At 52.5% G+C, this 24892-nt stretch overlaps 2 protein-coding genes across 4 annotated transcripts in view; one reads left to right on the forward strand and one right to left on the reverse strand.

Annotated features, from left to right (window-relative positions):
• The first annotated feature begins 3394 nt into the window (after window positions 1-3394).
• On the forward strand, window positions 3395-10405 carry KCNK15 (potassium two pore domain channel subfamily K member 15). Its single transcript, XM_019017174.4, is given in 3 exon segments — window positions 3395-3751; window positions 7702-8384; window positions 8386-10405. Coding segments are annotated over 3 exon segments (1002 nt in total). The 5' UTR covers window positions 3395-3468; the 3' UTR covers window positions 8422-10405.
• The window catches only part of RIMS4 (regulating synaptic membrane exocytosis 4), a 59476-nt gene continuing 43973 nt past the window's right edge, over window positions 9390-24892 (reverse strand). For all 3 annotated transcript variants that reach the window (XM_019017178.4, XM_019017177.4, XM_055373047.2), the window contains exons 3-6: window positions 15663-15775; window positions 15261-15362; window positions 14489-14628; window positions 9390-13945 (exon numbers count right to left, since the gene is read on the reverse strand). In XM_019017178.4, coding sequence (XP_018872723.2) covers window positions 13727-13945; window positions 14489-14628; window positions 15261-15362; window positions 15663-15775 — 574 coding nt within the window. In that variant the 3' untranslated portion in view covers window positions 9390-13726. The remainder of the gene's footprint in view (window positions 13946-14488; window positions 14629-15260; window positions 15363-15662; window positions 15776-24892) is intronic.

Consider the following 24892-nt stretch of genomic DNA (forward strand, 5'->3'; position numbering starts at 1 on the left):
TCTGGCTTAAAATAGAGCCACTGAACCAAAAATGCCAAGCACAGGGCAGAGTCATCTGCCTGACGGAGCCAGACAGCTCCCCCATGGCCCCAGTAACATCCACCCCCAGTGGGCACACCCGACCAAGCGCCTCTCAGCTGCGCATCATGGGGCCCTCACAACAGTGGGCAAGCAAAGCCAGCCACGGATCCTCGGCCCCATCCCGGAGACAAGGCAAGTGAGAACCAGGGAGGCGATGGGAGGGGGATAAAGCCAGCAGCATCTGGCCTGACAAGGATCATGACCTGGGGAACCAGACAGCCCTGAGTTCAATCCTGGCTCAGCCACGGCCTGGCTGGGAGGACTTGGCAGGTTAAGTAGCTCTTGGCAGGTTAAGTATCTCTTGGCAGGTTAAGTGCCTCTGTGTCCTGGGCTGTAAGGTGGGAGTCCTGTGAGTGATGTCTGTGATTATGCCTCGCACAGGCAGAGTGTTTGGCCCTGCCCCTGCTTCTGGAAAAAGAATTTTCGACATCTGCACACAGACAGTTGTGAAAAAGGAGGAGAAGCAGCTACTGGCTAAGGGGCACCTGGATAGTGACACAAAACAGCTTCTATAATCCTCTACATGGTCCTATGGGGTGAGGGTCATTACTACCCCCGTTTCTCAGATGAGAAAACCAAGGCACAGGGAAATACAAGTGTTCTGTTTATGGACACCCAGTGGTATGGTTCGGCTCTGTGTTTCCACCCAAATTGCATCTCCAATTGTAATCCCCGCGTGTTGAAGGAAGGACTTGGTGGGAAGTGATTGATTCTTGGAGGCGGTTTTCCCATGCTGTTCTCGTGATGCTGAGTGAGTTCTCACGAGATCTGATGGTTTAAAAGTGTTTGGCAGTCCCCCTCCTCTCTCTCTCTCTCCCGCTGCTATGTAAGACATACCTTGCTTCCCTTTGGTCTCTGCCATGACTGTAAGTTTCCTGAGGCCTCCTCAGGCATGTGGAACTGTGTCAATGAAACCTCTTTCCTTCATAAATTACCCAGTCTCAGGTAGTTCTTCATGGCGGTGTGACAACAGACTAATACACCCAGCTAGGAAGTGGAGGAGCTGGAATTCCAACTCAGGTCTTATTGACTCCAGCTGTGTCCACAACCATGCCCTCATTAACTCTCCCCTGAGTGAGCCCTGCCCTTCCCCTAAGATCAGGCCATTCCCCACGTCCCACTGTCTCCACAAACTCTTTTCGGGCTCTTGTTGGGCTGTGGGTCCTTGGAGCCCCACTCACTCCGACTCTGAGACTTTAGCCCAGGTTTCTGCTCCTCTGAAGTCTGAGCAGAAATCGGAATATTAAACTTACTGATGCTGTTGCTAAAAATCAGGCGGAGGTAGTGGCACCAGCACCCTGCTTCCGGCCCACTGAGCTTCATCCTGCTTCTCGGGAGAAGAAGGGGTCCAGGCCCTCTCTACCAGGTACTGGGGCCCAATTCTGCCTGGGAACTGAGTTGGACAGGCACTGGGTTGGACATCCCTACAGGCCCGGGCATCTGCTCACTTGTGATATCTGTAACAGTGGCTCACACTTCTAGACAAATCCTCAGGGCCAAGCTCAGCTCTCCGGCTCCACATCTACTGGTTCATTTAATCCTCACACCCACTGTATTAGTTCCCTGTTGCCACTGCAGTAAGTTATTACAAACTTAGTGGCTTAACGCAAATCTATTATCTTCTAGTTCTGTAGGGTGGAGGGCTACACAGGTCTCACTGGGCTCAAATCAAGGGATTGGCAGGACTGAGTTCCTTTCTAGAGGCTTCCATATGGAAGTATGTCCTCCTCTGGGATCTGGAGGGCCTAGGCGGCAGGCTGGGCCTCAGGGGCTTAACATACGTCAGCGACTTAATACAACAGAAGCTCAAAACTGGGGCTCCTGATTGGGGGTTGGGGGACGACCTTGCAATTTGTCATTCAGCCCCAGGTTTTTCCCACCTTGTGGGCTCCCTCTCTTCTAAAGACTTTAGTTCTCTGCATTCAGCCTTCTGGTGGGGGAAAGAGATGGAGCACGTGTAGGGCAGGGTTTTATGGGCCAGGCCTGGAAGTGGCATATGTCACTTCTGCCCATGTTCCATGAGCTAAAGCTTGGTCACATAGACCCTGCTAAGTGCAAGAAAGGCTGGGCAACGTGGCCAGCTGGGCGCCCAACTCCACCTCCCCGGTGCATCCCGGATCCCCTCATTTCTCTCCAGCTTTTCACATTTGGACTACACTAGCCTTCGAACTGGCCTCCACTCCTAGCCACCATCCCTTTTCCCCATGACAGCCAGGGGCTCTTTAAAAAATATGAATCAAATCATTGTGGTGGTGTTGCGGGTGTGTTTGTGTGTGTGTTTGTTTGCCTGTGTTTGTAATACAGCCTTTCCATGGCTTTCAATAAACCCACATAAGGGCTTGTAAGACTCTGTGTGAAGTTGCCTCTTTGCCTTCCTTCTGCTCCCCCAAAGTATCTGCCCCCCAGTTCACTGGCCTCCAGCGACACTGGCTCCTCTGCTATTCTGGCTGCCAAGTCATGCTCAGTTCTGTTTTAAGCACCACCTTAGATGGTGGGGTTCACCTTCCCCAAGAAACTATCCCTTTTCCTTCTTTCTCACTCTTGTCTTAAATTAGTTTCTTGTTTGTTAGCTGGCCCTCCTTACTAGGATATCACTTTTACTTACAACAGGAACGTTGTTTGCACCAGTAGGTGCTTGGTAAATATTTGTCAGAGGATTGACTGACTGAATGAAAGAAGGAAGGAAGGAAGGAGAGAAGGAAGGGAAGAAGGAATGAAAGGAAGGGAGGAAGGAGAGAAGGAAGGGAAAAAGAGATGAAAGGAAGGGAGGAAGGGAGGAAGGGAGGGAAGGGAGGAAGGGAGGAAGGGAGGGAAGGGAGGGAGGGAGGGCGGAAGGAAGGACAGAAGGAAGGGAAGAAGAAAGGAAGGGAGGAAGGAAGGGAAGGGAAGGAGGGAGGAAGGAAGGAAGGGAGGGAGGGAGGAAGGATGGGAGGGAAGAAGGGAGGGAGGGATGGAGAAAGGAATGAAAGGAAGGGAGGAAGGAAGGAAGGAAAGGAGGGAGGGAGGGAGGAAGGGAGGAAGGAAGGAATGAAAGGAAGGGGGGGAGGGGAGGGAGGGAGAAAGGGAAGGAAGGAAGGAAGACTGGCACGAGGTCACAACATGAGTTAGTGGCGGGAACAGGACTTCTGCAGGTCCGGGGTTTGGGCCTTTGCTTCAGATCTCACTATTGAGAGACACATGAACCCCGGGCAGGCGAGTGGGAGGCGGACAGGGGAGCGGCTCTTCCGGCCCCCACCCGTGGCGATCCCAGCCTCCAGGTTCCCGGCAGTCGCCCCGCCTCGCCCGTCACAACCCTGCCGCGTGGGGCCGGGGTTGGAGGGGGCGGAGCGCGCGGTTCGGGCACACGGGGCAGGTTGGGACCGCGGCGGGTACCCGGGCCGGGGCGCCATGCAGGGGCCGAGCGTGCGCGCCGCCGGGCTGATCCTGTGCACCCTGTGTTACCTGCTAGTGAGCGCTGCTGTCTTCGACGCGCTCGAGTCCGAGGCGGAAAGCGGCCGCCAGCGACTGCTGGTCCAGAAGCGGGGCGCTCTCCGGAGGAAGTTCGGCTTCTTGGCCGAGGACTACCGCGAGCTGGAGCGCCTGGCGCGCCAGGCTGAGCCCCACCGCGCCGGCCGCCAGTGGAAGTTCCCCGGCTCCTTCTACTTCGCCATCACCGTCATCACTACCATCGGTGAGCCGCCCGGAGCCTCCCTCCGCGCCCGCTCCAGCCCCAGCCGTCCCGGGGCGCCTCTGGGTTTCGGTCCCACCTCTGCCCCCGCCCAGCTGAGCTACTTTGGACGGGTCATTTCGGCTCACCGAGCCTCCCTCATCTCCTTCGCCTCCCTCGTCTCCTTCGCCTCCCTTGTCTCCCTCGTCTCCTTTGCCCCCCTCTGCTGAATGGAGCTGTCAGCCCACGCAGGCAGGGACGGGAGGAATCAGTAAATCGAGTTTGCCAAAAGGCTGACCCAGGGGTGCTCAGAAAACGTCCAAGGGGCTTGGAGATAGATGAAGCGGGGCTGGGAGACCAAGTGGCTGGAGTTGCTTTTCCTTGCCTGGTTGTCTCACACTTGCTGTGTGACCTTAGACGAGTTGCTCAACCTCTCTGAGCCAGAGTTTTCTCTTCTGTAAAATAGTGTCGCTAATCAGCCTTATCTCAGGGTTGTGGTGAGAGTTATTATTCAGGAGACAGACTATGCACAGACAAGGCCTGTGCTAAAACATGACACATACAGAGCACTACAAAGAAAAGATCTTTTTTTATTATTGCAATTGTTATTGTTACCCCATGAGAATGGGGACCCAGTCTGTCTTAGGGACTGCTGTATGACCCGTGCCTAGCATGCAGTAGATGATCAACAAATACTTGTTAAAGGAATGACTGATAACCACAGGCTCTGGACTCTGCCCTCGGGGATGCAGAGCAGTTCCTTTGGAGCATCTGGACCACCAGCTGTTGCCATGACTACCATCTGGCTGGTACCTGCTGAGCCTAAGCCTGGGGGAACAGGAAGGAGAGAAGTGGGCTCTGCAGGGCTCCAGGCTTGGTGCCGGCCACTCCCCAGGCTCCAGCTGTGAACGTCCCGGCACCCCCCTGGGGCTTGGATCACCAGTCCGAAAGCCAGTGCCTTGGAGAAAGTTTCCCCATAACGCTCTTGCAAGTGAATATGAGCTGTGGTTTTTGTAGTGGAGTTAAAAGTATGAGTTCTGGAATCACAGAGACTGGAGTTCTGTTCTCATCTCTATTGCCACCTACCTTCTCTGGCAATTGATTCCACCTGTCCAAGCCCTGGTTTCCCCAAAGGCAAAATGCAATTGTTCCTACCTCACTGGGTGACTGCCAGGTTTCAGTGAGGTCAAGCATGTAACATGCTTGGCACAGTGCCTGAAACCAAGTAGGCACTATTCATTTGTAATAATTCATTATTTGCCAACGTGGCTCCAGCTCTTATTCAACTCTTTTGCCCCCTCCTGTCCACATGGACACCCCTGCTTCCTATCTTGGTACACCTGAGACCCTCCTGGTTACTGTGCCCACTGGTCTGGGATGCCATCAACTTGTTCTCTCTGCCTTTATCTACATTCTTTGGAGGCTTGCCATGTGGTTTTGGCCTCTTACCCTGGTTCTTTACCTCTGAGGTACATCTGGGAGGCTGATGTAAGAGACTCAAGTGGAAACAGGAGGAATTTTGCCTTTTCTGGCCACTTGGGGGCACCCCCACCCTCTGTGGTCTAGTCCGCTTAAGCCAGCCTTGCAGAGAGCCAGGTGCCAGGCCCCAGGAACTTGGGCTTTGCTTGGATGGGAGAGAGGCACTGAAGCAATGGAGGGTGCTGGTTAATAGCTCAGGCCCGTGGAGGGTGCTGGTTAATAGCTCAGGCCCGTGGAGGGTGCTGGTTAATAGCTCAGGCCCGTGGAGGGTGCTGGTTAATAGCTCAGGCCTGTGGAGGGTGCTGGTTAATAGCTCAGGCCTGTGGCCTTTGGGCAGTTTTGTCCCTCTGAACCTAGTTTTCTTATCTATAAAATGGGAATAACAACATGTATATAGTCATTGGGAGGGTTAAATCTGATAATCCATGCAGAGTACATACATGGGTTAGTTACTGTCATTATTAGTTATTATCATTATTCATTTCACTCTCTGCCAAAACCTGGCACAGTCCCAAACAGCTGGAAGCCTTTTATTCCTAAAGAGACTCTTCTGTTTCTCACCAGCACCCCCTTCAGCTTGGTTTGATTCAATAAACTTTCATTGAGCTTCTAGTCTAAGGCTCTGTGCAGGACCTCGGTGATGGAGACTACACCACCATCATCCCTGCCCTCAAAGAGCTCAAAGTCTAGTGAGGAGCAGACCCCCTTTCTCCCAAAAATAACAGAGAGGCAAAGTGATAGGGCTATGCAACAGAAATGTGGAAGCGGAGCCACAGGCCTTTAAATGTATGTAGTGCTGATATTCTGAGTAAGTTATATATGCACACAGTACACACTTCACAGGGCACAAAAGGGTATGGAATGAAAAGGAATTCTCCCTCCCACCCTGTCTCTCAGCTCATAAATTCCTCTTCCTGGCTCAAATACAGTTGCCAGTTTCTTGTGTGTCCTTCTAGATATATTCTCTGCCTATATATTCCTTTAAAACACACACACATTGTATAGACATTATACACACAGTTTTGTCTCTTACTTTTTTCACTTACAGAATACATGTTGATGTTTTTATGTCAGTCTCTAAAGAGCTGCGTCATCTTGTTTGTAGGGTTTCTCAGCCTTGGAACTACTGACATTTGGGGCTGTGGGGACTGTCCTGTGCATTGCAAGGTGTTTAGCAGTGTCCCTGGCCTCTACTCTCTAGATGCCAGTAGCACACAGCCATCCCCACTCCTCACCCCCATTTGTGACAACCAGAATGTCTCCAGATGTTGCCAAGTGTCCCCTCAAAGGCAAAACCACTCTCGATTGAGAACTGCTACTGTGTAGTATCCCATGGTTTGGATGGCACTATAATTTATTTAACCAGGCCCCTTTGGATGGACACTTACATTGTTTCTCATTTTCGCTATGACCAACAATGCTGCAGTGACGACCCAAGTGCACACATATTTTTGCTCATGTGTGTATATTGAAGGGCTAACTTCCTAACTGTGGAACTACCTTGGTCAAAGGATTTGTATTTTTTACTTTTTGGCAGGTAGGGCCAATCTGTTAGAGGAGGCACATTCTTCTTGGCCTCCTGACTCTTCCTGGGGTACAGGCTCCTTTGAGAATACCATGAAAGCAACTGCTCCTCTTTCCAGGAAAAGACACACAATGAGATACCCATTCATTCCCCTGCAATGGCACGGTGTTCCAGGACTCAAGATTGCCCAGTCGTGTTTAGATTCCCTATAGTAGTTGAAGGGACCCAGTAAGAATCGCCACGCCAGACAATCAGAACCAAAAGGTGTTCAGTGCGGGCAGGCTGAGCAGTGGAGGGGGAGGTAGCCAGGAGAAAAGGCATGTGGAGAGGACATGCTGACTGGGGAAGCAGCTCGGGGTGTAGCTGGAAAGTGGGGAAAGTTTTGCTTTTTTTGCATCAAGCCATAATTTACATACAGTAGAACTCGCCATTTTCCTGTGTACACTCCTGACAGATGAATACCTGCCATGTAACTGCAGCCACGGTCAAGACGGAACATTGCCATCAACCCCCAAAATTCTGCCATGCCTTCTGTAGTTAAGTCTGCCCCCAATCCCAGCTACTGGCAACCAACCACAGATCTGTTCTCTGTCGCCACAGTTTTGTCATTTCCAGAATGTCATTTATAGGGAACCATGCGGTCTGTAGGCTTTCGAGCTCGTCTTCCTCTACTCAACTTAGACATTTGAGATCCATCCTTGGTTGCCGCAAGTTACAGGAGTTCATTCAGTTGCTGAAAAAAATTGCAGTGTTTGGATGCCCCACAGGTTGTTTATCCATTCCCCAGTCGAGGGACACTTGGGTTGTCTGCAGTTTGGGGTGATGAATTACCTAGTTAGGACTAGTATTTGGAGATGCCCTTCCAGCCCCGGGGACGGGGAGGGACACGCAGGGCAGGCAGGCTGCGGGCGGGACTGTTGTCAGCTGGAGCTGGGCGCTCACAGCTCTCCCCTCCGCTCTCCCTGCATAGGGTACGGCCACACCGCGCCGGGTACGGACTCCGGCAAGGTCTTCTTCTGCATGTTCTACGCGCTCCTGGGCATCCCGCTGACGCTGGTCACTTTCCAGAGCCTGGGCGAACGGCTGAACGCGGTGGTGCGGCGCCTCCTGTTGGCGGCCAAGCGCTGCCTGGGCCTGCGGCGGACGTGCATGTCCACGGAGAACCTGGTGGTGGCCGGGCTGCTGGCGTGTGCCGCCACCCTGGCCCTCGGGGCCGTCGCCTTCGCGCACTTCGAGGGCTAGACCTTCTTCCACGCCTACTACTATTGCTTCATCACCCTCACCACCATCGGCTTCGGCGACTTCGTGGCACTGCAGAGCGGCGAGGCGCTGCAGAGGAAGCTCCCCTACGTGGCCTTCAGCTTCCTCTACATCCTCCTGGGGCTCACGGTCACTGGCGCCTTCCTCAACCCGGTGGTCCTGCGCTTCCTCGCTGCCAGCGCCGACTGGCCCGAGCGCGCTGCCCGCCCCCCCAGCCCGCGCCGCCCGGGGGCGCCCGAGAGCCGTGGCCTCTGGCTGCCCCGCCGCCCGGCCCGCTCCGTGGGCTCCGCCTCTGTCTCCTGCCACGTGCACAAGCTGGAGAGGTGCCCCCGCGACAACCTGGGCTTCTCGCCCCCCTCGAGCCCGGGGATCGTGCGTGGCGGGCAGGCACCCCCGGGCCAGGCTTGGGGCCCGGCGGAAGTCCATCTGACAACCCCACCCAGGCCAGGGTCGAATCTGGAATGGGAGGGTCTGGCTTCAGCTATCAGGGCACCCTTCCCAGGGATTGGAGACGGATGACGGGCCGTTAGGCGGTCTTCTGCCACGAGCAGTTTCTCATTACTGTCTGTGGCTAAGTCCCCTCCCTCCTTTCCAAAAATATATTACAGTCACACCATAAGCACAAACCAGGCTCCAGGGTCACCCTGCAGGAGCAAATTCCTTGTAGTCCAAATTGTATGAGGGCGTGGCCACATCAGCACTTAGGAGAGGCCCTGCACAGGTCCACCTCAGAGCCGACCCTCCAGAGCAACTTTTCTGTTGGGAAGAGGCTGGTTTTCTGAGTAACGGTTGAAATGTGCAACTTTCAACACTGGAATCTTCGCTGCAATTAGTGAGGTCAGATGCTCACACTACGAGAAGCATGGGGAACAAAGGTGGACCAAATGGGACCGTGTACAGTCCAGTGTGGACAAGTGGGTCAATCTCTGCGCTAAACGATCTCATTCTCTGCCCAGTGTATAGAGTGGAATCAGCCCATGTGTGAATGATGGCCTCTTTCCCCCAGACGGCTGATGCTCTTTGTCCCTGGCCAGCCCCACTTCAGGATGAGGGAGGCCTTGCTGTCACCCACCCACCATGTCACTGGGGCCACTTGGACACAGCAGAATGCCATGGGACGAGCTCTCTTCCGGGTCCTGTCAATCACCAGCAATATGACCTTGGAGAATCGCATCCTCTCCCAGGGCCTCAGTTTCCACATCTGTAGAATGACTGGGTTCATCCAGAACCCTGCTCCCTCTTACGCATCTCTGGCAGGACTTTCTGGAACAGGTCCCTGCACCATAAGGGGGCAGAGACAAAGCCCGAGGTGTGGCATCCTGGCACCCCGTGGCACTCAGCCACTTCCCCTGGCTTCCCAGATAGGGCTGTCTCAACACAAAGCATGAACGAGCCAGGTTAGAAAAGCCAAAAACTTTAATTTCAACATGAGCTACATGGTCATGAACACAATGCAACGCGACCCCACTCCAACCCAAGGGCCCCAGAAACCCTCCCTCCCTAAAGGCCTGGGCGGCTCCTGCTCCAAGAGAGGGAATGAGGGAAAGGTGGGTGGATGGAAAGAGGCCCCCAGCCTAAGGACCCGGGCTCCTGCCTTCCCACCACCTGTCCAGGAAGCAGTCATAAAGTGAAAGGGCTCCAGAGGTGATGCCCACAGCCCGGGGTTCGGCTCCATTCTGACCTCCCTGAAGCGCTGGGTTAGACGGGCACCATCAGCCCACCTCACAGGCTCGGCGTCGGGTGAGCTCGTGGACGCTAATGCTTTCTGTCCACTCTGAGGTGCTGCTCCAGATGTGGGGCCCTCCCAGAGGGCCTCGGAGACACCATAGGGGAACAGGGAGAGGGGCTCGGTCCCTGGGCCTGACAGCGCTGCTGCTCAATAAATAAACGCAGGTGACCTTGCCTGATGCAACAGCTGTGCCTCCAGAGGGGGTGGGACTCGGTACTGTTTCTGACACGGAAATGCACCCAGGAGCTCCTGGCTGAAGGGAATTGGCTTGTGAAGTACATAACCACCCCCTAAGCCACCTGCTCCACCTCTGGGTGTAAAAGAGTGAGCTCTGGGTTGTTGGAGAACCGAGTTCCAGTCCTGCCCACCCACTAACACAGTGGGACCTCAGGCGAGCACTTTCCCCTCCCAGGACCTCAGCTCCCCACTTTGAAATGGGGATGATGGCACAGGCCACCATCTACTCCCCAGGGGCTCTTGTGAGGGCCGAAGGGCACACTAGAGGTAAAAGCATTCTGAAAACAAAGTCTGAAAAGCACAACAGGAAGGCCAGGTCTCACTGCATCTGAAGGTTTGGGGAGGACTTGCCTGAAATGAGGCGCCCACAGCTGCTCCCATTCCCTCACTGCCCCAGGCAGGAGCTGGTGTTTCCTAACTCTCCCTCCAGTTGGTCCTGAAGAGGCTATGGCCCCTTACAAGGGCCCTCCACCCAGGCATCAAGGTCTAGACCCAATCCTGTGTACCCTCAGTCAGCTGGGCCAGCCCCCCAGGAGAGCTGAGTCTCCCTGGCAACCCTCTCCCCCAGACCCAGGCCCAGAGAAGTCACTGGTTTATAGAGGTGGAGCCCAGTAGGGCTGTGCAGCCCAGGGCTTCGAGGCCAGGAATCCTTGTCCCAGCAGACATGCACTGGAGCAACGGTCTCCTGTCACCTGAAGAACAATGGAGCCCCTAGTTCTTCCCTCTTTGCGCCCTTGCTGAGGGGTCTTGTGTGAGTCACTTCCTGTTTCTGGGCCTCATTTTCCCAACCTCTCAGATGGGCTACAGCTTGTCCTGCCCATCTTTTGGGGGCCATTAGGCTTCAAAGAAAGAAGGGAGGAGGAGGTATGGGCAGTGGCAGCCCCACCTCATACTGCCCTGGCTCCGGCTCAGCCTCTATTGGGAGGAGGGGACCCAGGCTGGGGGTGCCACTGAACACACAGGTGACTCCAGGGGTGGCTTTTCCCCCAAGCTGGGTCTTGATTTCCTTGTCTGTAAAATGGAAATGGACTAATGGTCCCACAGGCCCTTCCCCTTTGCTATGCAAAGGGGGTTCTGGAGAAGGAGAGTGGAGATGGCTCCTTCCCATGGTATCCTGCATGTGATCTTGGCCCAGAGATTGAAAATAGTCACCCCCTGGAGACCCCAGCCCCCCAGTGGCCCCTAGTGCCAGCCTCTCTGCTCCTCTTCAAACAGTGCAGCCTGAGTCAGCAAGGGGCCAGGCAGTAGCGGGGACAGGATGGGCTTGAAGCTTCTCCGAAGCTAATGATGAAAATGTCACTCCCCTCCCCAAACCCCCATCCCTTGGTGAGGACAGACCGTAGTTCCCACACCCAATGGTCACAGCCCCTGGGAAGGGGCACATGCTCACGATGACACAAAGAAACAGGGCTCCAGCCCCCAGCTGCTCCACCCCTCCAGGAGGTGAGCGGGATTTCACAGAACAAACAAGAAAATCATTGAGGGGGCCCTCACTGACCACCCCCAGGTGTTGTTATTGCTTCGGAGCTCTCTCTCTCTTTATAAAGGCTGTGCAGACACCAGGGGAAGGGCTCAGGCTGTCAGGGCCAAGCCCCTGCTCCCTCTGGTTGGGACAGCCAGGCTCTGCCCTGTTTTTGAAAAGCTACCCCTGAACAACCACAGCGGTGATGGCTGGAGAGAGAAGGCGCTCTCCTGGCTCAAAATATTCCAATGGTAAGTAATAAACGAACAGCAGAGAAATCACACTGGTTAGAAAAACAAACAGGCAAGGGGGCAATTCTGTGCCTTGAATGCGAATCCCTCCAGAGCCCTGCTCCTTCTGCCCCCAGCCTTGGGATTCCACCCACCGCGGTCCCAGGAAGCTCTGAAGACCTCCTGGGTAAAGGGGGCGTCTCCATCTCCCCTTCCCAGTGCAGGGTAAGCAGCTCCGTGGAGGTGATATACATTGACCAGAACTTTAAAGAATACCCAGGGCTTCCACAGGCTAAGGGAAGGGAAGAATTTCCGGGTGGAAGGAGTTGCCTGGTGGGACTGGGACCGGGACCGGGACGAGGAACAGGGTGGGACCAAAGGCAGCCTGGGTGTCCTCAGGGGAAAACAACACCCTCTAATGGAGACCAGGCCCCCTCTGCCAAGGTCCTGCAACCCTTAGGAGTCCCTCATAAAGAAAGTCAGTACCAAGAATAATAAATCAGAACAGCCGAGTATAACAGGCAGCTCCAGCTATAACCCTACGGGGGACAAGGGAAGGAAGGGGGCGGAGGAGGGGCTGGCCTCCTGTGAGCCAGGCTGCCCCATCTAGGCCCAGGCCAGCGAGGAGACAGTGGTCTCCTGGAATGTACTTGAGGCTCCTCTCCACCCCCGGTCCTGGGACTCTGTAAGGACTACGCATGAGCTAAGAACAGGCCCCAGGGCTTGGAGCACTAACTCTACCTAGCTAACCTGGACTACGCCCTACACAGCAGGGACTAGGTAAAGAGTGGCAGGCTTCTGGGTGCCTCCCAGGGGAGGTGGCAGAAATGTGCTTCTATAAAGAGGGGCCAGCCTCCATCCTCCCTTGCATGCAAAAGGGCTCCCGCAGGCCCCAGGGAGGGCTGGGCTGGGAAGGCAGCTACCCAGGCCTGCTGGAAAAGGAATCTCCCAGTTCTTACACTCACGCCTCTTCACTTTTCTCTCCTCCCGCCATCTTTCCTTCAGCCAAGGTAATTGAGGCCGGGGCAGTGGGTTCTGCCCTTAGTGTAGGATGTTTTTTTTAAAAAGACTAAAATAGGGGGGCTCTATTTGCCTCCCCAGCCCCCTGGCCTGGAGGCAGGGGGGGTAGACTAGATGACCATTGACCTCATGCAACAAGGAGGGGTTCTCCAATTTGAGAAACCCTTATCTTGGCACCACCAGTCCCAATCCCAACTTTCCTTAGCCTCCCCCTCCAATACAGCACCCCCAAATGCTCTATAGGGTTGGGGTTCTGGAAACTCAGGTTCCACAGCTCCTCCACCAGAACACAGACGACAACATTCTTTCTAGTCCGCCAGCGGTTCCTAAACTAGCTTGTTGCAATCCCATGGAGCGAGGCACCTAGGGGTCTGTGCCAGGCCCCCGGCACCTCCTCCTTTCCTTTGGTCCCTGCTGAACCCCAATTCCTAGAGCCACCAGAAGAGGGGCAGGCAGGAGGGGACGGACGGATGGACTCGGACAGGCTGCGGCAAAGCTCCTTCCACGGGCAGGCAGAGGGAAGCTCAAGCTCCTCTTCAAGTGGGGGGCTCTGGGCCCCTGGGAGCTGGCTCCGGATCCTTGCAAAGCTGCCCCTTCATCTCTGGGGCAGGAGTAGCTGCCTGAACCCGGTGCCGCAGGAAAGACACTTGCTGGTAATTGGCACCATGGAGATGGCCGGCTGGGTTCTGGACATGGCTCTGGGCAGCGAGCTTCCGAGGAGGCAAAAAGGGGGAGAAGTTGGACAGAGTTTGGGAAGGGAGAGTGGTCTGCTCTGCCACCTCAATCTTTCCTTTCTCTGGACTGCAGCCACATCCACCAGGTCAAGAACCGGCCAAGTCAAAAGTGTAGCCAATCCCGTTGGGAGAGGGGAGGTCTCAGGGGGTAGGAGGCAAAGAAGGGGTGAGGAGGGGCCCAAGGGGGGCAGGTCTCCCCGTTCTGCTTCCCCACTGTGGGGGAGAGCCCCGTCCTCCTGTTCAATGTGCCCCTGGGCCTGGGGTCCCAGGTCAGGGCTGGGTGGTCTCCAGGCCATCTTGGGGAGCCCCTCCCCATTCCAGCACTAAGATCGCTCTCCACAGGGCCCCACGGTGCTCTCGAGGGACAACTGGGATGCCTGCCGGAGCAGGGGGCCTGTGGCTGGGTCCACCATGGAGGAGGTGGGGAAGAGCTTGTACCAGCCCACGGCCAGGGTGGTCAAGTCCAGCTCCTCCAGCAGCACGCGAGCCACACCCATGAACTGCTTCCGCTCCATCCGCCCGTAGTTCCCCCACACGATCACCTGTGGGGCAAGAGACACAGTGGTTCAAATCCTGCCAGTGCCACTCACAGGCCCAGAAGCAGAACCTGGGTCGCCCCATGCCCAATCCATCTCAGTCCTGTGATTTCTACCTCCTTAAAACTGCAATTCCTCAACAGGCCTTTCTTATCACTGGGCACCATACCAAGCCCCTGGCCTCCAGACACTGTTGATGGTAATGGTGACGGTGATGATGGTAATGGGTAGAACACTTGCTGTAGGCAAAACTGCAAATACTTTTCCTGCACACAGCACACATTCCACTGGCACCAGAATGTTATCAGGTAGGTACTATTAGGGTCCCCGCTTTACAGATGAAGGAACTGAGGGTCAGAAGGGAACTTGTTCAAAGTTGTGCAGTAAGTTGTGGAGCTCAGTTCAGCCACAGTGAACTGAGGGCCTCACCTATTTCCTCCAGGCGAGGCCCTCCAGAGACACCCCCCGCCAGGGGTGCCCTCCTCTCATTCTGGTACTGTGCATGTGTGCTCATGCACACACACACGTGAGCGCGTCAATGCCCCTCACCTGGAGGACTTTGCCCTGGGGACTCTCAGGAAACAGCAGCACCTGGTTATACAGTGGGTCCAGTGACTTGCGAGCGACTTTGGTCTTCTTCTTGGCAATGCAGATGCCATTCTCTAGCAGGTAGGCCTTGATGTAGGCCGCTGGGGACAGAGGCCAGCACGGGTGAGTTCTAGTTTGGCCCTCAAATGGTGGGCAAAGGGTGCAACAGAGGGAGGCTGCCCACCCTCTGCTGGAGATAGGTGTGCCCCCATGGGGTCTGGGGAGGACGCACCAGGACACATGGGGGGTGGGCATTTGGGGGCAGCAGGTACAGCTGGGCTTGGGTGCAGCCTGCCCCACCTCCTCTGGTGGTCCTCACTGTCTCCACCCTTCCTTTGCTCACTCTGTGCTCACCTGTTTCCTCTCTCAGTCCATAATGTGCCCACCCCCTCCCTGGCTTATGCATCTATCTGCTGACCCACTCACTCACCAAGCCTGAGCACCTACTGCATGCCAAGAACCCTGCTAGGCACTGGGGTATAATGATAAGCTGGAAAGATGGTCCCTGCCTTCCAGGAGCTCAGTCCAGTGGAGGAGAGGAACAAGGTCAACAGACAATCTCAACTGGCTCTTCAAACAAACCCTAAACTACCAGTTCCACATAAGACATCAGAGTTGCGACAGGGGGTCCCCACAGTTGGGCCCAATTTTCTCTCTTCAAGGCCCTCAGTACCCATCAGGATGTCCTCCCTGACCTCCACCCCCACCTTGCAGGGGAAGGTAGGCCCCAGACCTGGCAGTGTCTTGGAGCCTGGCTTGGCTGTCAGTCCCCGAGCCTGGATAATGTCCACCTCCAGCTGACCGTTCCGCTCCTGCAGACCGATCTCCACATCCCCTGGAAGAGGCACCAAGAGATGAGACTGGGAAATGGTTCAGAAGCTCAAGCTGGGACTCAGCTCTTCTCCTTTACTTAGGGCTGAAACCCCCTTCCCCTGCTCCCAGCCCAGAATAAGACCAGAACCAACTCCCACCAAGTGCCTAGGCTCTGCTGAGGGCTTGAGAGTGTGCCCTGGGCTCTAGGCGGCATGCGCAGAGGATGGATCAACAGGCAAAGGGGAAGGAGGGAGAGACGCTGAGCTTCTGGTGTGACACCCACCTCCCCTAGTCCATTTGAAACCAGCCTTGGGGCACTCACCCATGGGTGTGGTGGCCAGGGTCTGGCGGCCCACAAACTGTGCCGGCCCCATGCTTCCCAGGAAGTCACTGAACTGGGCGTCCGACGCCAGGCAAACTCCTCCATAGTTAAGGCTGCAAGAGGAAAAGGTGAGACAAAGCACACATTCCCAGTGGTTTACCAACAACTCTGGACTCAAGCAGTCAACCTCCATGAAATGGATATGCTGAAACTTCCCTCTTGGGATGGAGATAAGGTTTACCCAGTATCTGGCTCATGTGGTTTAGTGCCTTGATACTCAAAGTGTGGTTCAGAGACCAGCAGCATCAGCATCACCTGGGAACTAATTAGATACATAGAACTGCAGCCCACTCCACCCCCAGCTGCTGAATCAGAATCTGAATTTTAATGCGAGCCCCAGATGATGCCCTTGCACGTGAAAGTGTGAGCTGCACTGCAAACGGCTCTAGACTCTGAGGGGTGCATTTCTTGCGGCTGCTTGGCTACCTAATATCCACTTCCCCTTCCTCTGGTAACAAGATCTCAAATTTTCTTTACGGAACCCCCTCCCCATGGCACATGATCACAGTGGGGTGGAGGGAACAGCTCCTGAGACTGGGCCTCCAGCTCAGCCTGGCCAATCAGGGCATCCCTTCCCCTCGGCCAGTGATCAGCTCAGAGACAGGCATGTAGCTCAGTTCAGCCAACAAGAATCAGGCCTGGAAGCTTTGTTTGAACTATGGGGAGTGAGACGCTCTCTTTCCCACCAGACTTGAGCCTGAGATGCAGGACTGGAGCTTCTGGTGCTATGTAGCTACCATCTGGATCCCGAGAATGAAACCATCAAAATGACAGCATTGTGTGAGCTCCTGGATCAAGCTCTGCCTGAAGCAAGCTACTTCATCTTTTGGTTACATTAAGTCAATATCAACAGCAACAACAAAGATAATTTTATTATTTTGCCTAAGACAGCTTTAGTAAGTTCTCCCCACTCCCTTCACTTCTCTAAGTATCTCTTTCCCATCTGTGAAATGGGAATAATAATGTTCCCATCTCCTAGGTCTGTTGTATTAAGTGCAATGAGGCACTAAGTACCATGCCTGATGTGCCCCTGTTATCCTGAGGACCAAAGCACTTGCAACCCATTTTCTCATCTGATCCTCACCACAACCACAGGAGGTTTTTTTTGTTGTTGTTCTGGTTTTTGTTTTTTTTTTTGAGACAGAGTCTCCCTCTGTTGCCCAGTCTGGAGTACAGTGGCATGGTCTTGGCTCATTGCAGCTTCAAACTCCTGGGTTTAAGCAATTCTCATGCCTCAGCCTCCCAAGTAGCTGGGAATACAGACGTGTACCACCACGCCCGGCCAATTTTTGTGTTTTTAGTAGAGACAGAGTTTCATCACATTGGCCAGGCTGGTCTCCAACCCCTGGCCTCATGTGATCCACCCATCTCGACCTCCCAAAGTGCTGGGATTACAGGGGTGAGCCACCACGCCTAGCCCAAGAGGTTGGCTTTTGATCTTTATCACCATCATTTAAATAAGAAACACATTTGCCCAGCAAAAGGGTGACCCTATTCCCTGGCCAGAGCTGAGGCATACAGAGTTAGAGCCTTAACCCAAGCCAGGCCAATCAAAACCTCTCTCTGGGAAATAAAAAAGAGAATCCTGGAGACTAAAAGTCACAAGAACTGAGCCACATAAATGGCCTGCCCTCAGGCAAAACCCATAAACTCTACTAGCTACCCAGTCTTGGCTGCCCGATTCTTCCCTGAACCATTTGAGGTCCCCCAGTGTTCTGTTTTTATTTAAGTTATCTGCAGAGTTAATGGCAGAATATTCAGCCTGAGTGCTTTTCCTTTTCCTGATTTCCTACTACCCCTGGCCTGCTTTCCCCATTCAGACAGTAGCCAGGGTGTCCTATGTCGGCTGCCTCAGAGAAGGAATGACCCAGCAGGAGGTAGAGAGCAAGAGACTTGGGCTCTTGACTTTTCAGTTCCAAATCTAAGAAACAGACTTGAAAGAATAGGTACAAAACTAAGCTATCCTGCCCCGAAACAGACAAACCCTCAGCCTGGGAGAGCAGAGGAAGTCAGGCAAGGAGGAAACAGAGCTGAGATGCTGCAGGATCCTTGAGGACTGTCTGTAGTCTGCAGCTGGTGAGTGCTGGGGGATGACAGAAAACTCCAGATAGGCTGGGGGGATCTGAAAGCAGAGGAGACTTGCACCTACTCTTCTTATTGGGTGGAGCTAAGAAAAGGGCAGAACACTTTACAGAAATGGCTGCTTGGGCTTCTTGTCAAGTAACCATCTGGGAGATCTCTGAGGCTCTCTGTACATCCCTCCGTACCCTAGAGAGGAACATATGATCCAGGTGCACTGGAGAGAAGGGCAGATCCATAAAGGCCTGGTGGTCTGGGCAAAGAGAAGTAGCTGAGACCTGGGAAACAATGACCAAGGAGCAGACAGTAAGATCACGTTCCAGGAGACACCAGGATGATGGATGATGATTGCGGACCACATACTCTGTCCCCAGTGTCTGAGCACCACAATAATAGCAGCCAATGCTACTGGACACGAGCCCTCACTGACATTCAGCTGGTACACCAGGTGTTATGGCCGGCGTCCATTTGATCCATTCATTCAACCAACAAATGTTTACTGAGCACATACTATGCACTCTATTGTGTCCAGGCACTATTCTGGACACTTGGAATATGTTAGTGAACAGTGATTTCTGCCCTTCAGGTGCTTAGATTCTAGTGACATATTACACACAATTAATATCATAAACATTACAGTATGTTAGAAGGTGGTAAATGATAGAAATCTTAGGAATAAATAAGTAGAGAATTAATGTGGGCGGGGGGGATGTGGGCGGCAATACAAAATAGTGTGATCAGTAGCTGTGACTTGTGCTTCTTATTAAATACTTTGATAGTTACCCTGGGCCTATTCTAGAAATTTACATGGATTCTCTCCACATAAACTTCCCCAGGACACAGGCATAACATTTGGGAAAATCCTGAACCAAGTGGGTCTAGGTTTTCAGCAAACAGAGGACACAGCAGAACTTGATAAAGAGATTAGCAACAGCGAACTCCCAGTGCTCATTAAATGCCACAAATGTCAAAGTGCTCTATACTTATTCATTCATTTCAGCCTCACAACAACCCCATGAGGTCAATACTATTACTGGGCCCATTTTATAGATGAGCTGGAGAGTTAAGAAACCTACCCAAATGACACAGGTACTGCATGGCCCCACCCTATCCCTCAGCACTCACCTCTATACTCCAAGGCTACCTGCTCTCACACCTGCCACTAGGTCTGAGGGCTTATTTTCTGGCTGTGAGAATTCTGAATTTTGCTGGGGAAGCAAATTCAGCCTGTGGCACACGGCAGGCTGGAAGCACCTGAGGGTTCATGCCTCAGAAGCGGCCCCCACCCAGTGACAAACTGGGAGTCTGCAGGGGGGATAATGCAGGTGAATATTCACCCAGCCTCCCAAGGCTCCCCAGTGGGCCTGAGCTCCAGCTGCCCTTACTGGTAGCAGGCTTGATGACGCATCCGTTATTAGCTCCCCTCCCTTCCCATCCCATTCCTTGCAGCTCCCACACTGGGGTTTCCTAGGATGGCCTGCCAAATAACCAATTTCCACTTGAATCTTTGAATCAGGGTCTGCTCTGGAAGAAGCCAAACCAAGACAGAAGCTGAGTGGTATCTGAACCCAGAGAGTGAGGCTTCCAAGTCTATTATCTTAACAATTATGCAACAATGGTTTTTTTATAGACAGAAAGTATGAAAAAATAAAGTCACGTAAGTGTCTGGGGACTGAAAGATGTACCCACTATTCTTGCAAAACCAAAGACCCTTAATTAACAGCACAGAGGCTGTGGTCTAGACCAGGGGTCCCTAACCTTTTTAGCATCAGGGACCAGTTTTGTGGAAGACAATTTTTCCATGGACTGGGGCAGGGAGTGGGGGATGGTTTTGGGATGAAACTGCTCCACCTGAGATCATCAGGCATTAGTTAGATTCTCACAAGGAGCTCGCAACCTAGATCCCTCTCATGCACAGTTCACAGCAGGGTTCATGCTCCTATGAGAATCTAATGTCGTCACTGATCTGACAGGAGGCAGAGCTCAGGCGGTAACGCTCGCTCGCCCACCGCTCACCTGCTCTGCAGCCTGGTTCCTAAGAGGCCAGGGACCAGTACCCCTGGGGGAGGCCCCTGGGGTTGGGGACCCCTGACCTCTTTCACACTGGTGACGTGGCCTTTCCTCCATGCCCCTGGGTCTCTTTTCCATCCTACCCTCCCAGCCATCTAGGGGGCCAGCCTCCATTTTGTAAGGAGTGTCTGGGCTCCAAAAGCCTGAGAAATGGTGGGGGTCTCACGGATTCCAGGCACGGAAGGAGCGCAGCCTCCCAGGCAGAGGGAGGCCCTCTGCAGCCTGAAATTGAAAGTTTCCTCCAACGTCATCATTGTCTGCTTCTCAGTTCCCGGTGGGATTGTGAGCAGACAATGGGGAACTGGCAGGCCTGGTAATTAGCGGTAATTGTTTATAATATCTGGGCGGCTGCCTGATTTCCTATCCCAGGGAGCCTTGCTAGCTGCCAAGGAACCCGGCTGATGCCCCAGAAACCCTGAATAGGTTATCACGTCCTCCTGGGGGCTGGAGGAAGGAGGAATAAAGTGGTGGCTGGGCCCTACTGGCCAGAAATCCAACTGCGGGTCTTCCCTGGAGTACACAAGAAGGCAGAGGCTGCAAAATCAAATCTGCCTCTACAACTCACTAGCCAACTGCTTGCTGTGTGACCTCCGACAAGTTGTTATTGTCTCCGCATTTCAATGTTCTTATCTGCAAATGAAATCACACTGCCTCATGGACAGTGTCTGGCCTTTTTGTTGGCCAGTGCCTGTGCTGTCTCAGTTTCAAATGTTTTTCAAAATTTCTGCTTACGGCATCCATGAGCACAGGGGTATAAAAGAGCTTATTGAATTAAGTGCTGCATATGTGCTACAACTTTGACAAGTCCTTGTATGCAACAGGAGCTCAACAGATGTTCACTGCCAAACCCTACAGCAGGACTCACACTGGGAAAATAGAGGATGGGGTGAAGACTGGATTTGGCATAACGCAGACCCTGGATGCCAGTACTGTAAAACCTGTGGCAAGTGTCTTAACCTCTCTGAGCTGCAGTTACCTCGTGTAGAAAATGGGAATAAATAGTAATTACCTTGCTGAGTTGTTGGGGAGAGTCAGAGAGCTAGTGTAGTCAATGTGCTTAGCACAGAGGACCTGCTGAGTGAATCAAAGGGTGAGATACCATGGCCTGCTGGGCCTGCTGCCTGGCCTGGAAGAGCCTCCTTGCCACATTCTTGGCATTTTCATGGCATTTCAGATTCTAGACCTGTTAGTAAGTACAGCATCTGGATGCCTGAGAATAAGCCCAAGCCATTCTGGGGAGTACTGCAACAGCGGGTCCCTTCCAGGGACGTGTGCCACTTGCACAGGCGCAAAGCCCTGTAACAGGATTACAACCCATGTTCTGCTGGCCTTTTATTTTGTGTTAATGGTGAAATGAGATTCCCTGCATTTCAAATCCTATTACTTTTGTTTGTGGAGCTGAAACCCATTGGTCTTTTATTATTAACCTCTGAGCTTGGTTTGGCCCCTGGATTTTCTGTGTTCCTGATGGTGAAAGAAGTAACTGGCTCACACAGGGGTTTGACTCCATTATCTTTTCCAGATGGATCACTCGTCTCAACAGCATCAGAAATTAAAAGCTTGCACAGCCCTTGTGGTGATTATGGGTTATGTGATTCTCAAAGGTTTAGGAGTTTACGGGTTCCCTGTCCATCCATTCACTACATGCTCGCCCATCCATCCATCCATCCATCCATCCATCCATCCATCCAATTTATCCATCCATCATCCACCTATCCCTTCATCCATCCATCCATTTATCCATCCATCCATTTATCCATCCATCCATCCATTTATCCATCCATCCATCCATCCATCCATGCATCCATCCACCCATCCATCCGTCCATCCATTTATCCATCCATCCATCCATTTATCCATCCATCCATCCATTTATCCATCCATCCATCCATCCATCCATTTATCCATCCATCCATTTATCCATCCATCCATTCATCCATCCATCCATTCACCCATCCATCCGTCCATCCATTTATCCATCCATCCATCCATTTATCCATCCATCCATTTATCCATCCATCCATCCATCCATCCATTTATCCATCCATCCATCCATCCATCCATCCATCCATCCATTTATCCATCCATCCATCCATTTATCCATCCATCGACTTATCCATCCATCCATTTATCCATCCATCCATCCATCCACCCATCCATCCATTTATCCATCCATCCATCCATCCATTTATCCATCCGTCCATTTATCCATCCATCCATCCATCCATCCATCCATCTGTCCATCCATTTATCCATCCATCCATCCATCCAATTTATCCATCCATCCATTTATCCATCCATCCATCCATCCACCCATCCATCCGTCCATCCATTTATCCGCCCATCCATTTATCCATCCATCCATCCATCCATCCATTTATCCATCCATCCATCCATTTATCCATCCATCCATCCATTTATCTATCCATCCATCCATCCATCCATCCATCCATCCATCCATCCATCCATTTATCCATCCATCCATCCATCCATCCATTTATCCATCCGTCCATTTATCCATCCATCCATCCATCCACCCATCCATCCATCCATCCATCCATCCATTTATCCATCCGTCCATTTATCCATCCATCCATCCATCCATCCATCCATCCATCCATTTATCCATCCATCCATCCATCCATTTATCCATCCATCCATTTATCCATCCACCCATCCATCCATTTATCCATCCATCCATCCATCCATCCATCCATCCATCCTCCCACAAACTCATCAAGCCTACAATACAGTCAATTCTGCTGTAACATGAAATATACATTTCTAAAAATTACTGTGCAATGCAAAATCTTGCTATAAAAATCACAGAGCTTATGGGAAAATGGGGTCAGTGTCACATCAAAAAAAGAAAAAGGCAAGAATGCAGTAAAAATGAAAGCATGGTTTTAAATATGTTAAATGCTTTAGAAATGCATAAATACTACAATAAAAATGGCACTTGACCTTAAAAATGACCTGCAGTTTGCCTGTGGAAGTGGGTGTCGGAAGAGGTGCAGCCTGTGAGTGATTGTGAGGCAGTGAGGGAAAAACTGAAGTCAATGGAAAGTTGTACCACCAGGTGTGGACGGGTGTGGCTTATAATAGTAAACTGAGGGTGCCGTGGATGTCTGAGGCGCATGTGTTTTGTGTATTCTTATGTGGGTGCAGTTTTCTTCATTCACCCAGTGCTCCTCGTGGATGAAACTGCACCTGAACAAATGCAAAATTTATGTTATGCTCAAATTGTTCCCTAATACTTGAATCATGTTGGAACAAATTCTCGTTTTCAAAACAAGCACTGTAGCAGAATTGCCCTGTGCCAGGATATACCATATCATACAATCCTGACTCCGACTTCTCAACCATTCAAGGTGTTTCCAAGCCTGACCACCTCTGTGAGACTGTGTGTGGCTCATGGGTGCAAAGCCAAGGATTTATTTTTTTGTCAAAAACTCATCTTGAGCCAAGCACTGACAGTACTATTTATCAATGTTGATCCATTTAATCCTCTTAACAATTCTATAAAAGCTAGGTATTTGTAATTAATACCCACTTTATAAAATGGGAAACTGAGGCACAGAATTGTTAAGTAATTGAACCAAAATCACTCTGCTAGGAGTGGCAGACCTAGGACTTGAACCTGGAGAGTCTGGCTCCAGGATTCACCCTCCTAAGCACTGCGTTATACTGTCTCTATTTGCCCTGAGGGGACTTCAGCCTTGCCCAGAGCAGAGCACAGGGATTTGCAGGTCAAAGCTACGGGGTCAGGCAGGCCTGGAACTGAATCCTGACTCCACCACTCACTAGTCGTGGAGGCACATTCTTCACTTCTCAGAGCCTTGGTTTGCTTCCCAGTAAAACAGGAATAAAGAACAATAGGATAATCCCAGTGCTGTTGTAAGTATTAAATGAGATAAACGCCTTAGAACAGAGTCTGGCATAGTCAAATGCTCAAGAAATACTAGTGCTTATAAAACAAAACAAAACAAAACAAATCCGTCTCCTAGCCACAGATGCATCCAGTTCTGCTTTGTCCTTTGGGCACGGGAATGCTGCTAAATAGTAGAGGTGGGGAAGAAAAGGGGGTTCTGACCACCCACCCAGGCTCTTGAGCCTTTGGTGATTAGGAAACAGCCTTGGTAGAACCGTGACCCTGAGCCCGGGTTCAGTGGCCCTGCCACTGCCTCACACTCTGCTTCCCTGGGCTGTGGGCACAGTGACCCAGACACTCAGAGACCTGGATGCTGATGACCCAGACATCTCGGGACAACAAAGAACAGAGGGAAGAAGCAGGTGGGTGCTGGGAGCCAGCCTGGAGCGCTTCTGGGTCAACAGAGAGGATGCCAAGGCCCTGGATTCTGTGTGCTGAAGGGGCGGGAAGGAGTGAAATGTATGCATGCTTCTGCTCACACACACCCACCCATTATTCATCAGAATGTGCAGAGCACCAACTGTAGGCCAGCTAGACAGGTACTGAACTCAGTGTCTAGTGGGACAGACAGACACACATGTGACAATTAAGATACAGAGTGGAGGGCACTGTGGTGGGGGAGGGACAGGGGACTGTGAGAGCTGCTGATACAGCCAGAGGAACGGCAGGCCCTACCCGTTCCATTCCACTTCTGCCCACGCCCAGGACAGACATTGCTAATCAACCTCAGCTCTCCTGCCAAGCCTGGACTTGGCTCCAGAATCCTTCTCAACACAGCACTCCAGGGAACCACTATCAATTACTGGTGTTGGCACATGAGATACAGCCTTTGTGCCAGTTCTCAGCTGAGGTCTGGAGAAGGAATGAGTCAGAGGGTGAAGGGGGAGCAGGGGTAGAGAAGGAAGTGCCAGGTAGAGGGTGCAATGGATGCAAAGACCTGGAGGTGAGAAAAGTGAAGGGTAAAGGTTCGGGGTGGTGGAGTCCCCACATGGATGGGGACTGGGAGAGGCTGGGAAAAGTCAGAAGAATAAGTGCTGGGTGGCAAACTGTGATGTTCAACCAAAAAGGAGACCTGCAGGTGTCCAGGCAA

Source organism: Gorilla gorilla, chromosome 21 (assembly GCF_029281585.2).
Source record: "Gorilla gorilla gorilla isolate KB3781 chromosome 21, NHGRI_mGorGor1-v2.1_pri, whole genome shotgun sequence".
Lineage (NCBI taxonomy): Eukaryota > Metazoa > Chordata > Mammalia > Primates > Hominidae > Gorilla > Gorilla gorilla.